The sequence below is a fragment of the Lampetra planeri genome, chromosome 41 (genome assembly GCF_965212315.1).
Source record: "Lampetra planeri chromosome 41, kcLamPlan1.2.h2, whole genome shotgun sequence".
Classification (NCBI taxonomy): domain Eukaryota; kingdom Metazoa; phylum Chordata; class Hyperoartia; order Petromyzontiformes; family Petromyzontidae; genus Lampetra; species Lampetra planeri.
Genome location: NC_136147.1, coordinates 8,088,089 through 8,102,519, shown reverse-complemented (window position 1 = coordinate 8,102,519; position 14,431 = coordinate 8,088,089). Strand labels below are relative to the sequence as shown.

The 14,431-nt window shown below is 51.0% G+C and overlaps 1 protein-coding gene across 1 annotated transcript; it reads right to left on the bottom strand.

The window, feature by feature from the left end:
* Positions 1-5,858: 5,858 nt before the first annotated feature.
* LOC144732006 (uncharacterized) lies at positions 5,859-9,349 on the bottom strand. The gene is made up of 2 exons (XM_078613186.1): positions 9,133-9,349; positions 5,859-7,602 (listed from the first exon to the last, which is right to left on the bottom strand). Exon 2 carries the CDS (start codon positions 7,599-7,601, stop codon positions 6,795-6,797), a length of 807 nt encoding a protein of 268 aa, XP_078469312.1. The 5' UTR covers position 7,602; positions 9,133-9,349; the 3' UTR covers positions 5,859-6,794.
* Positions 9,350-14,431: the final 5,082 nt, after the last annotated feature.

Sequence of the window (14,431 nt, the reverse complement as noted above, 5' to 3'; positions counted from 1 at the left end):
CTGGACAAAACGCCCAAGGGAGGTGGAGTGTTTCAGCTCGGAGAGTCTTCTTTTTCTGTCGTACGGCCGATGATGGAGACGGCGGAACAACCACGACAAGTTCACATTGAGGTGGCCAAGACAGCGTCGGGAGTGTATCGTCGCTGTGATGTGTCTCCTCTCCGAATGTTTGTGAATCGGGGCATTGCGTCGTCGTCGTTACATCGTTGTTGTCAGGGTCTCTTCGGGATGACCCACAGTCGCACCACCACCACCACCACTATTACCACTAGAAAGTTGTTGTTTTCTGTTCGTTTCCATTTGTGCAATCAGTTTATCCGCATCTGCTGCTGCTGTTGCCATGGCGTAGCTGTTTTGCGTGATGCGATTTGTAGGGTGGACCGTTGCAGCCCCGGTGGAAGAGCAAATCGCAGGGAGGGCGATCTCATGCGCTGGCACCGGGAGTGACTTTAGGAAGGGGTGGAAAAAAACAAGGAAGGATCTGCGTGAGCCTCCTATCCACTCCACCCCACCCACCCCCGCTTGTCCGAGCCCCCCCCCCCACCCCCCGAGTGATCAATGCCCTCCGCACGGCCTGAATGTTAATTGCTCGTTGTGTCCGCGGCGGCCTCGCTGGGTGGGTCGCGCGCACGCTATGGAGACGCCTCCACAGCTCCCAAAAATGCGAGGGGCGAGCATGGTGTCAATCAGGAGGCCGCGAGCACGCGGGGTTCGCACGCCGGTGCGAGCCCAGCCCAGCCGAGGAGGCGAGGAACGCGGAGCTGGCTAAGTGGGGATGGGGGGGGCACGTGCGTAAAAGGTGCACACACACACGCGCGCGATGTACTTACTTGTGGCAATAGCCACCCTCGGTGTTGGTCGTCTCGTCGTGCACACCGCACGTTCCAACAACGACACACTCACTCACTCATTAACCCGCTCACTCGGCCACTCACTCATCCACTCGCCACACTGCAGGTCACAGCGATACACTCGCTCAAATACTCACTCGCTCACCACACTGCAGGTCTCAAAAACCCACTCACTCACCCACTCACCACACCGCAGGTCAAAACGACACACTGACTCAAATGCTCACTCACCACATTGCAGGTCACAGCGACACACTCACTCAAATGCTCTCTCACCCACTCATCATACCGCAGGTCCCAACACCTCCCACTCACCTCTATTTTTTTCCCCGGGTTCTCATAATAAATAACCTTTGCTCGATTCAAATTAAATGACTGCTTCGATGATGATGATGTTTGTCGCTGGCCGCGCGACGCTCTTTGAGCCTTTGCTCAGCCACCTGCGTTAAAACGAACGCACGGTGGGGGAGCGGTGGTGGTGCGGTTAGCGCGCCGAATGACTACGCGTGGATTAAAGTGTGTGTGTGTGTGCCCTTTGTGGGTGTGTTGTATGTATGTTGAACTTCTATCGCACCGTACGTAGCAAACCGTGCTAATCGGAGGTGTCTGCATCTGTGTGTGTATTAAGGTGCGCGTGTGTGTGTCAGAAGCGTAGCGGTGAGCGCACTGCGCTACAAACCAGGCCGCCCGAGTTCGATTCCCGCTTGCGGCCAACGCCGGTGACACTTATCTGAACCGATCCTGGGCCTCCCCTAGGTCGACTCAGCCTCAAATGAGTACCTGGTGTGGTGCGTAAACATCACCACTGGGGAGACAAAGGCGGCCGGGTGTGGTGTTGGTCACCAATCTCCTCGCGTGCTGTTCTGGCCTTCATAGGTGCTCGCTAACAGCACAACCCAAAGCATTTGGAAATCTTGTTCATGGAAGTTTCTGGTTTGACCAGCGTGGTAAACCTTTAATTCATTAGTGGATTAATAAAGGGCTCTAAATTAGTATTGTGTGTATTATGTACGTATTGTTTGTCCTGTATATAATTACACAGGATATGTTTTTAGTATTGAAATGTATAAAAGTCCAATCAATTATTGTGCAAGGAATTTCAGCGCATAACACATGGCTCACCCATTCACTGTGGAAACATGCAAAACCACAAATTCCTCAACATTATCTCATAAGTTTCATTGCCTCTATCATATTAGCTTGGTCGGATAGAGGGTGCTAAACGGGCGCGGCACGGGCTGGAGGAGAGATGGACTGATGCGGTACGGGAGGATGTGGAGTTGAGTGGACTTGCGGTGTCAAGATCGGCCTCTGTGGAAGAGGAGGAGGCTCGTGAAGGACGCTACTGGGCAGTTGGAGGCAGTCGCCCTCCAACAACAGCGGAGGGCAGATGAGCGACGCTCACAACAACGAGCGGAGCGCCGGGCGGTTTAAAACACAGCGAGTAGTGGGCACAGGAGGAACATTTGCCAGTCATCTCAGCCATGGCACCTGGGTCTGTTCCGTCACCTCCTGTAAGCAGCAGCGACAATTTTGCGTGGACTCAAAGTGCACCCAGCCTGGCACAGGCGCCGCGATGACGTCAACTGCGGTTTTTGCCGTTGTAGTTTATTATTCCCTTTGTATGTGTGTGGGTGTGTGCCTACCGAACACAATCCTCACACAACGCACTCAGTATGAAATGCTTTATTAACAAAATAAATACACGCGTGGAAGGGCTTTCGTTTGCATGCTTTTTTAGAACAAAATATTAACATTTAAAGCATGCCAACAATTAACAAGCCACGTCTGTTTCTGTCTCGTTTATATATTACCGCGTGTACAAATACACGTGCTAAGAGTACGTTAAAAACCACAAAGATAAAGATCTCCCGGTAGCCTTCACGTAATGCTTGAGCAAGTGCTGTTAGCGAGCACCTATGAAAGCTGGCACGGCACACGAGGGATCGGGTGGCCAGACATTTACACATCGCACCAGGTACCCATTTGAGGCTGAGTCGACCTAGGGGAGGGCCCATGGCCGGTTCAAATATCCACCTACTGCGGGAATCGAACTCGGGTCGCCGGTTTCGCAGCGCGGTGCGCTAACCATTGCGCCACCGCTCCCCACACACACGCACGCGCACACGCGCAGACACACGCGCGCGTTCTCGTCGTAACAACATTATCTTCTCGTTTTTTTTGTTCGAATAAATAGCGAGAGAAGTGTCACCGCATGCGGCGGCTGCATAAGGGGAACAAAGACGAGTGGGGCTAAGCATGCATAATCGGGCAAAGGGGAGAAACCTTTTGCATATTTTCTAATGTAGCGGACAACAAGCGCGTGTGTGTAACCCATTCAGAGCGCCCCGTCTCCTGCAGAAAATGTGAATCTCGTTCTGATTTTGCACGCCCAGCCACCGCACAAAGGCTCCCCGCGCATCCTCTCGATGGGCGGCGCGCCTTAAAACGCTTTTAACATTGATTTTGTCCAGGAGCCCCCAAAGAGCAAACTTGAGCTACACACGCACGCGCGCAGCACAAGCGGAGGATTGTTCTTTGTGTGTCTATTGATGCTATTCAACGCGTACACACATACACACACACACATACACACACATACACACATACACATACACACACATACTCACACATACACACACACACATACACACACACACATACACACACATACACACATACACACACACATACACACACATACTCACACATACACACACACACATACACACACATACACACACACACATACACACACATACACACACATACACACACACACGCGCGTGCATACACGGCAAAGACAAAGATCCCCCGTATAGCCTCAACAGACTGTTGGGGTGCAAGTGCTGTTAGCGAGCACCCATGAAGGCCGGCACGGCACACGAGGGGGTAAGAAGGCCAGGACAACGCCCGGCCGCCTTTGTCTCCCCGGTGGCGATGTTTACAAAGCTCACCAGGGTACTCATTCGCGACTACCAGCGTAGCGCTAAACACTACACGACCCCTCCCACCCCCCCCGCCACACACAGACACACACGCGCGCATCTTCAATACACACGCAGATGCAGACACGCGTTCACACGTATGCTACACCTCCGATGAGCACGGTGCGAATCAAGTCCAACATACACACACTTTAATTCACACACACGCACAGGCACATTCGCACTTTCAAATACACACTCAGATGCATTCACACATATGCGACACACAAATACACACACATCCACACGTAGGCACACACATTGAACACACGCAGACGCAAAGACAAAGATCCCCTGTATAATCTAGATCTGAACTTTGCCTACTTCAGCAGTAATTTCTTGCTGTGGTTGTGCCCACCTACTGACGGACGCTTGTGTTGCGTTCGAAACGTCGTGATTTAATTTCATTTATATTGTTTTATTTTAAACCTACGTGACTTTACCGAAAGAACCAAAGAGTATATCCCCTGTATAGCCTACACAAGCTGTTCCTGAGCACCTTTGACGGCTGGAACGAGGGGGTCGGTATGGCTAGAGCCACAACACGCCCGGCTGCCTTTGTCTCTCCCAGTGGTGATGTTTACACAGCGCACCAGTTCCTCTACTCGTTTTAAGGCTGAGTCGATCTATGGGAGGCCCAAGGACTGATCCAGACATTCGTCAACTGATTTCAGCCACGGCTGGATAATCGAACTCTGGTCGGTCGCCGGGTTCGTATCGCAGTGCGCTAACCACCACGACGCTACCGCTCCCCAAGTTTTGACATACACTCAATGTACCGCGAGCACACTCGCACGCACACACGCCGTGTCTCTCTGAAAGACGACACCAGAGAGAGAGGAGACCGAGAGCGGCCGAGGGAAGGACCGAGTGGCCGAGAAGAGTGTTTCACATTGCAGTGGCCGCGTCGCTGCTCGGTAGGGTATGTCTGTACGTTGAACTTCTTTCTCACCGTACTCAGCCAAGCGTGATAATAATTGTAGGTACGGGGGAAGGACAAAAGGAGTGTAATTGGGTTAAGGATCTAAAACTACGGTGGTGGTGGTGGTGCTTCTGGTACGGTGGGACTCGCGAAATTAAGAAAGAGGGCTCAACACGTGCGCCACCACGCACACGCGCACATTCCCACGCGCGCGCACGCACACACACAGACGTCAACAAAACCCACCACCCTAGATTTCTAATAGTGGACTTAAGGGCTGACTCAAGTGGGATCATGTAGTGTTGAACCAAAAAGAGAGGCCAATAACAAAGCAACGGAATGCGGTCTCAATGAGCCTCCACCAGCCAGCTCGCCCAGACTCAAAGGGCCACAACTCCTCGACATTTGCATATCGAAAAAAAACGTCGCCGGTGGGAGCGATTCCATCTCAAACGTCCCCGGGAGTCGTGATATGCTGGACGAGGTGGGGGGGGGGGAGTGAGAGGCGGGAAAGGGTGGATGGACAATGTTCCGTATGCCATCGTCAGGTTGTGAATACAATAATTGTTGAAGAGTGTTTAAAAGAACATGACATTATTGAGAGTGTGCAGCTGAGTTGAAAATAAGTTTGAATGTAGCTGCATCGGGCTCTTTGGGTGGTTTTATTTTTTTTACCAACACAAAATAGCGTCCAGTGGTTTGCATCGCTGACAACAGCGTTGTTTGTTTGTTGTTTTCATAAAAAATAACAATTTTCAGAACCGTGCTTTTTTTTGTTGTTAAGTCACGTGACATCTCTCTCACTCTTTGCTCGGGGAACTAACAAGTGTTCAAGCAAATCCATTATCAAACTGATGCACTGTGAATAAGGGATCAATGGCCCAAAATGTCCCCTATTGTGTGTGTATGTATTTTTTACTTTTAAGGCCACAGTGTTGTTATCGACAAAGGTGTTGAATTGTCAATGTTGTTGTTGTTGGTTGCGCTTGTGTGCCAATGCAGCAGCAGCAGCTGCAAATAATAGTGATTTTTTTAAACATCACTTGCATCAAGTGATACACCCCTCGTTCTTAAAGACACAGACACACTCAGAGCGAGGATATTTCAGTGTTTTTATGTAGAAAAGAGACCCTCCCCCACATTTGACATATTTCCCGAAATATGCCGACAAGTTTCTTTGACAATGGAAACATATTTCGTTGCAAAGGTACGCATTTTCAAAAAAATAATAACCTGAGATGATTTTACATAAGTTAAGTCACGCATTTGATAAATTATTATTATTAAGGCGAGTTGTTCGCTGCATGCCAGCCGAAGACCACGTTCTAAAAATACAATAAAATAAAAATATATATTTATATATTGTGTTTTATAAAAATAACAATTACAATCAAAATATTAACATCACGGGGTAAGTCGTCTAATGCTGTGATGTGGAATGCCATGCCGTCTAAGGCTTCACAATTGAGGGCACATGCTCCCATCTTGTCGCCCCAAGAGTGGCCATCACAGCAATCCAAGTGCCATCCACTAAGCCGTCGATGCCACCGCCACTTTTGGCAGGGTCGGTCATCGATTCATCAAACCCACAGGTGCGCAGACGTTAAAAGCGCCGTTTGAACAATGCTCACCTAGTTTAACACGTCGCAGGCTTTCGCGACCAATATCATTCACAATACACGGTTTTTTTTGGGGGGTGGTTAGATCGCGTAATTTTATAAAAACACAAGCTAGTTGTAATTACTGGCGAAACGTCGTACTCAGATTGTAAATGTTGTGGCTTTGCTCTCCAACACACCGGTTAGTGCTGTACTGTTAACGAATTGGCCACGTTCCGTTTACGTGACAACCCTTACTCGTTGGCTGTGTCGGGTGGTGGCGGATTTAACGACACATTTATAGATTTACGCGATCTAACCCAGCAAAAAAACCTCTATCATGGATGCTCACAAACCACTCGGAGGATCACCTTTACCCAACAACGGCAACAAACGAATTGAAACTAAACGATGCGACGCAAACAATTCCGCGCGGTCAGATGAAATCGACAAACGAAGCGTTGTGCAGGAACTCCGTCCCGTTGGGGAAGGACGACCTCAGCAGCAGATTCTCGCACTTGACGTCAGCCGGCAGCGGACTGCACAGCGACTCGAAGTCAGAGTCTGGGGAGCTGCAGGGTCTCGAGGCGGGGGAGCCCGAGGAAGCGATGGATGACAACGACGACGAGGAGGAGGATGCGGGAGACAAGCTGTCCCCGCCGCCGCTGGCGGCCCAGGCGGCTCGCATGATCTGCTGCTGCGTCGGGCGGCACACTCCGGCGCCGCTGAGCATGCTCTGGTCGGCGATCTGCAGCGTCTCGGTGAGCACCCAGATGTAGTTGTAGGCGAAGCGCAGCGTCTCGATCTTGGTGAGCCGAGCGTCGTCCGGCAGGGTGGGCAGCACCCCGCGCAGGGCGTCGAGCGCGTCGTTCAGGTTGTGCATGCGGTTGCGCTCGCGGTCGTTTGCTTTCATCCGCCTGTTCTGCTTGACGCGCACCAGCGGCTCGCCGCCGGCGCGGCCGGAGCCTCTGGATCTCGCCTTCCGCCGTCGCTGCTGCTGCTGCTCGGGCATCTGAGGTTTCTCTTCTTCGCAGGATGATGATGACGGCGACGACGACGGTGATGCGGATGACGATAATGTCGGCGGCGATGAAGATGGGGAGGAGGAGCTGCAAGGAAAGCGAGGAGACAGTGCCGGAGTGTCTTCTTCCATCGGCGATGGGATGGCGATGCCGCTGCTGGTGCCGCTGCTGCTGCTGCTCTCCGGATGAGTGGGTCCGTCGCCAGGAAATGGAGACATCATTCTGTTGGAAAACGAACAATAAAACATTTATTTTCGGTAACCATCGAGGATTTGCTATGTTAGACCAAATGTTTCGTGGATGCAAGTGACTTTTTTTGGGGGGGACGAGGGATTTTTTTACAAAATGCATGCTGTATCATGCTTCTGAACCAAAAAGTCAATCATTCACACCTCGTATTAGCATTGTTGGATAAATATGCATGTGTGTATGTTGGACTTCTTTCGCACCGTACATCGCCAACCGTGCTAAGTATTGTTACTTTTAATTGGCAACGGTAAAGGGTGAGCCCTGCAACTTCCTTGCTCACGCCACTCCTAGCAGAACGGCCTCGAAGAGCAACACTTGTTTCAAGAGATGGAGCAAAACAACTTCTGATAAAATATCAGTTATACCCCAAGCCTAAGTTATAAAAAATGTTGTATGTGTGTAGACAAAAACGAAATGCATCGTGATAAAGTGATAGTATTGTGATGGTATATTCTGTATTCATAAGCTGATAATATATGTCGTGGTTTTGGTATTTATTGGTGGTGATAGCAGAATCGTAGAGTTATCATAAGCTGTAGTGCTATATTGTTCTAGTTAATCTAGTGGTATGGATTAATATAGTTATACATTTATATTAAGAGTGGTATCACTAAGTTACGAAGTGACAGCATAGTCCTCGTGATTGTCAAGTCAGGCATTCGCACACTGCAGCTACAGCATGGCCATGTTGGGATAGTCAATGATGATAGGTGAATGGTGAGTATGTATTTATATTACTGTTCAAATAGATGCTGTTGGTAAGCATGAGTCTGGGAGGCTGGTAGACCATGAGGCTGTAAGAGTATACGCATGTATGCACACCGATGTCATGTACTATTGACATTAGAGTCATGGTGACAGAAGGTTCATGTATTGCTCGTCTTGTGTCCTGCATTTACAACCGAGCCATCGTAAAGTATGTGACATCGTGGCATGACAACCGTAAAGATGGCATGCTCACGTACACTGATGCAAGGACACATCCAGACAGGTACAGAATGAATATACACGGGTTCATTCATGCATGTCACTAAGTTAGTAGTGTTTGCTGTGTGTTTTGTGACGCTGTCTGCCCACCTATCTAGACACGCATGCACATGCTACTCGCAGTGGCTTCGGCAGTGATATTACATTGACAGTGTGTGCTCGTGGACATTGCTGCAAATGCACACAGGGACACGTACAGAGGACAAACAGAGAGACACCGTCGTCTTGCATTTCAATCAGGTATGACATGCAGTCAGTTGCAAATAACACAAAGTCGGTAGTCAGTATCTTTTGCAGTGTGTTTGTATGTACAGTATTGCAGTCAGTAAGTTAACTTATGCTGTGTGTATGCCATGCATACACACAGCCAGTAAGTTAGCGAATGCAGTGTGCGTATGACATACAACCAGGAAGTTAGCTTGTGCACTGTGTGTGTGGGTGTATGTCGTGCAGCGAGGTACGCTAGCTGATGCAGTGTGTGAGTGTGCACGCGCTTTGCTCTGCTTGCATGCCCACCTCGCTGGTGCTAATGCTGCTGCTGCCTGCTGCTGCTGCCTGCTGCTGCTGCTGCCTGCTGCTGCTGCTTGGCCCGCGTGCTGGGCTCGTGCGCGTCGCGTGAGTCGAGGGCGTCACGTGCGCGGCGCGTGCTGGGGATGAAGCCGGTGGCACGAGACTGGGAGTGCGATGGTTTCGCGCGTCGCCGGCTCTTCCGTCTCTCTTGGCGCAGTGGTGCACGCGACTGCCGCACGCCCCACGCTATATAAGCGCCTCCCCGGGCACACAATGGGCAACAAAGGCGGGAGGGTAGTGGGGGGGGGGAGAGCCCCTCGAGGAGGGTACATAATAAATAAATAACTAGCACCACGACCCCACCCCAACCCCCCCCAAGCACGTTTAGAGAGGAGGAGGAGGGTGAATGGAGGAGGGAGCAGAATCGAAGAAGCAGAAAAAGAAGGGGGGGGGGGTGGAAAAAAACTCTGTAAAGAATATCATCTATCCCTGCCCCACCACTAGTAGCACCCACCCACCCCCTCCCATCTCCAACCATCTCGACCCTCACACACACGCGCGCACGCACGCGCGCGCGCACACAAATCCCTGCACCCATGAGCCCGGCATCCACGCGCCCGCCATCCCTCCCGCCCTCGGCCGCTCTTGTCCGCCTCGTGTCCAGCCTTTAATCTGTGAATGCCCGGTGTTTTGGCACCAAAGTTGCACCACCACCACTGCCACCACCACCAACCACCACCCCACCCCCGCCACCACACACACACACACACCCCTCCTTCCATCCACACTCACCGCCCCGCGGGCTGCCGATGAGTGCGCACGTGCGCAGACACGGTCTTAGGGCAGACGCGCGCGTGCACGCGACACACACGCGCGCGCGCGCACACACACACGCGGGCATCTATACATTGCTGTATAGGCACACACAGTCTGTAAAGTATAATAGAAAGTATTGTTTTTATTTATTTTACCAGGTAAGACCCATTGAGCTATACGGCTCTTTTTTCAGAAGCGACCTGGCCACAACGGAGTGGCTTATCGAACACGTTGAAATGCACAGCGGACGAATGACTCTGAACGCGTGGTGATGTTGATCCGAAATGTGGAGGGGAAACCCGGAGGACCCGGAGAAAAAATCCACGCGACCACGGAGAGCGAGAGACATTCAAACTCCAAATATACAGCAGGCGTCAGGGTCGTGATCTAACCCACGGTCTCTTGCATACCAGGCGACGTAGTTAACATTTCGCCACCGTGGCAGCAGTCGATCAGCAGTTAGGTCGATGGGGTAAAGTATATGGGTACGTTCTAGATTAGAAGTTTTCGTGACTGCAAGGATCCATACTCTTTGGTTCTTTCGGTAAAGTATAGTCACCTGATGATGATTGCTTGTGTTGCAATGGAAACGTCGTGATAATTTTTTTTTCACCTACGTGACTTTACCGAAAGACCCAAAGAGTATATGGGCACGGCCACGGATTGTTGATCAGCGTGGAAAAGTCGGCCAGAAATGACCCTTCGTAGAGGAGCTTTACTTTGGCTAATGTCCTTCCGCCTGCAGTGACGTTCACAAGAAATTGCAGGGCTGCACCTGTGGCTTTCACAACTGCAGCGGACATCTGTTGTTTACTTTACGTCTTTGCCGGAATAAACTACGATCCATCCTATCCATCCGTCTCACGATTTTCGTCGATCTCGACTGCAGCTTATCGTTTGTGGGCAGGTCGCTTCTGAAAAAAATAAGTTAATAGCTCATTGGGTTTTACCTGGCAAGATACAAAAAAATTGTAGTTTTTATATGAATCGTTTCGTTTAAAAGTGATTTTTCTACCTTTCATACACTCTGCACTCCGACCCTATTATAGCTACTCGGATTCCTCCAGTGTAAATAAATATTACGATGGACTCTGGTATGCGCCACGGTCGATAAGCGGTGGAATACAGTTGTGGGGACATTAACCCCCCACCCCACACACCTTTATCAAGTCGTCTGGTCGGAGTGGGAAAGACGCCCGGAGTCCCCTCCAGACGAGGAGACGATCTTCCTCCAGCGCAAACTCTTTCGCCGGCAGCGGCAATTGCATACACCCTTAACTTTAAACCACTTAATTTATTCTTATATACATAACCACACAAAAACCTGACCCCAAAAGTAAGGTTAATAAAACCCTATATGTTGTCTTTGTCGCGTTAAAATAAATACGTATGTGTCAAAATAATAATAAACTTGTATCCACTGAAGACTGCTTGTCTATACTTCACCACTGTGGTCAGTGAGGGTTGGTAGAGTGGGGTGGAGGAGAGAGGTTTTGAAGCTGTTCGGATAAAACGCGCCACTGATGTTGGCCGTGGCCTGGGATCGAACTCAGGTGGTCGAGATCGTAGCGCAGTCGCAAAGGTAACAGTAACATTTATCCTCTTTGGTTCTGTCGGTAAAGTCACGTGGGTAGAAAAAGAATAGATCACGACGTTTCGATCGCAACACAAGCAATCGTCATCAGGTGGGACAACCACAGCAACAAAAAACTACTGAAGTGGGAAAATCGAGATAGTACATTCATCATTTGTAACCGCAGCGCTGTTAGCGAGCACCTATTAATATCGGGACGGCTACCAAACAGTGGTTGTGGCCGCAAACACACCACGCCCGACCGCCTTTGTCTCCTGCATGGAACGAGACGCAGCATTGATAATTCGGTTTGTCACGATGCACAGAATAATCGATCAATATCGATGAATTAGCTCGTGATCCATTGATCGAATCGAGTTCTATTTAACCGATGTTTTATTTTCAATGTTGTATATGTCACGGGTTCGTGTGATACCCAGAGCCACTCGTGGCCGCTACGTTGATCGTAATTGAAATTAAGCGCGACATAAATTGATCGAATCGCCAGGTTGGTCCAATTGAATCGTTGCAACTCTGTTGATGACACAAATTTTAGGCTGAGTCGACAAAGGGGAGCGCCGGTTTGACACCGGTGTCGTCCAATCGCGGCCAGGAATTGAAGTCAGCTGGGGGCTACACGAGGTCGACTCAGCATAAAATCATCGCTTGGTGCTGTGTGTGACAAAGGCAAAGGATCCTCCCCTAGCACAGCCGTGAATCCACTCGGGGCAAGTGCTGTTAGCGAGCTTCCGTCCCTGATGTAGCTTCAATTATCTTAATGAGTTCCCCGCGCGTGGACTCGAAACGTCGGACATCGTGCCGAGCAACACGCGGTGCAACCCTAAAACAACATCGACGGCTGTACAGCACAACTACGATAACAAACACAAGTTTGCTATTGCCTATTCCATCAATAATTCCCTCCCCACTCTCTCGCTCCCTCTCGCTCCACATCCTCACTATTTAGATCGCTCTGGCTCCATCTCCCTCCCTCCATCTCCCTCCCTGGTGGCTCCATCTCCCTCCCTCCAATCTCCCCCTCCCCCCCTCTCGCCCATCTCCATCCCATGTGGCTCCATCTCCCTCCCATCCCTCCACCTCCCTCCCTCTCTCCCTGCCACCCACGACCCCTCCCCTCGGGTCCCCCCACCCTTCCCCCCACCCCACACCACCCGGGTGTGCCCCACTCATCCCCCCACCCCCACCCACCCCCACCCACCCCCACAACTATTGTCGCGTGCGCACTGCGGGTGGCTTTCACGGGCGCGCGTGCGTCTAATTAATGGAGCGCGGCGCGGAGCCAATGGGAGCGCTGGAGCCAAAGCAACGGCGGCGCGCGCACGCTTCATTAGCGGCGTGGCGCGGGGCACGCCTGGGGGACCCTGTCCATTCAGCACACACACACACATTACACACACACACACATTACACACACACACACATTACACACACACACACATTACACACACACATTACACACGTACTACACACACACACACGTACTACACACATACACACAGACACACGCACACACATACACGTACATACGGACAGACACACACACACACAGAGGTACGCCTGCGGGACCCTGCCCATTCAACACACACATACGACACACACACTGACAGACACACACACACATAGACACACATACGGACAGACACACACAGGGGGATGCCTGCGGTACCCTGCCCATTCAACACACACACACACACACGTACGCACACACACGCGTACGGACACACACACGTGTAGACATACAGACAGATACACACACACACACGTCCAGACATACAGACAGATACACACACACACACACGTACGGACACACACACACGTGTAGACATACAGACAGATACACACACACACGTCCAGACATACAGACAGACAGACATGCACACACGGCACAACTACAGGATCGCGCCAACACACTTTCGACACTTCGACCGCCGATCGCATCCAAGTGGCGGTGGCGTCACCGCGGCGTTTGTGCCAGGCTGGGTGCACCTTGAGACCACGTGAAGTATCGAAGGCTCGCTGGCAGGATGTCACGGGAAACACCTAGGTGCCATGGGTTGGCTGAGATGACTGGCGGATGAATCTCGCCTGTGCTCCCCACGGGGCAAACTCGCTGCGGGTTTAACCGCCCCGGCCCTCCGCTCGTTGTTGTGAGGGCGACTGCCTCCTTCACACCGCTGGCACCAGTCATCAGCTCTTGCATTCTTCTGTACAGAATCAGTCCATCTCTTACTTAACACAGGCAAGCAGCCAGACCCTGGACCCAGACCATTCGATACATACACATACATAGACTCTATATGCCTCCGTACGGGCAAACACAGACATATGCGCACAGACAGCTGCAGATATTTTAAAAAAATTTGTTTACTATTTTTTTTAATTTTACCAGGTAAGGACCACTGAGCTATAACTTGTTTTCAGAAGAGACCTGGCCACAAATGATAGAAGTGGCGTATTGTGTTGAAATAAAATACGCTAAACGACATTGATTTATAAATGTGGAGAGAAAACCCGGAGGACCCGGAGAAAACTCCACGGGGAGAGAGACACGCGAACTCCAAATATACAGCAGCAGCAGCAGGCGTCAGGGTCGGGATCGAACCCACGACCTCCTGTATACCAGGCGAGGTAGTTAACATCTGGCATATGTGTACACACATCTAGATAGACAAAGGCAAAGATCCCCCGTGTAGCCTGAAGAGACTTTTCTTTGCAAGTGCTATTAGCGAGCACCTTTGAAGGCCGGCACGGCACACGAGGGGGTGGGTGGCCAACACCACGCCCGGCCGCCTTTGTCTCCCCAGTGGCGATGTTTACACATCGCACCAGGACCAGTTCAGATAATCGTCACCGGCGTTGGCCGTGAGCGGGAATCGAACCCGGGTCGCCAGGTTC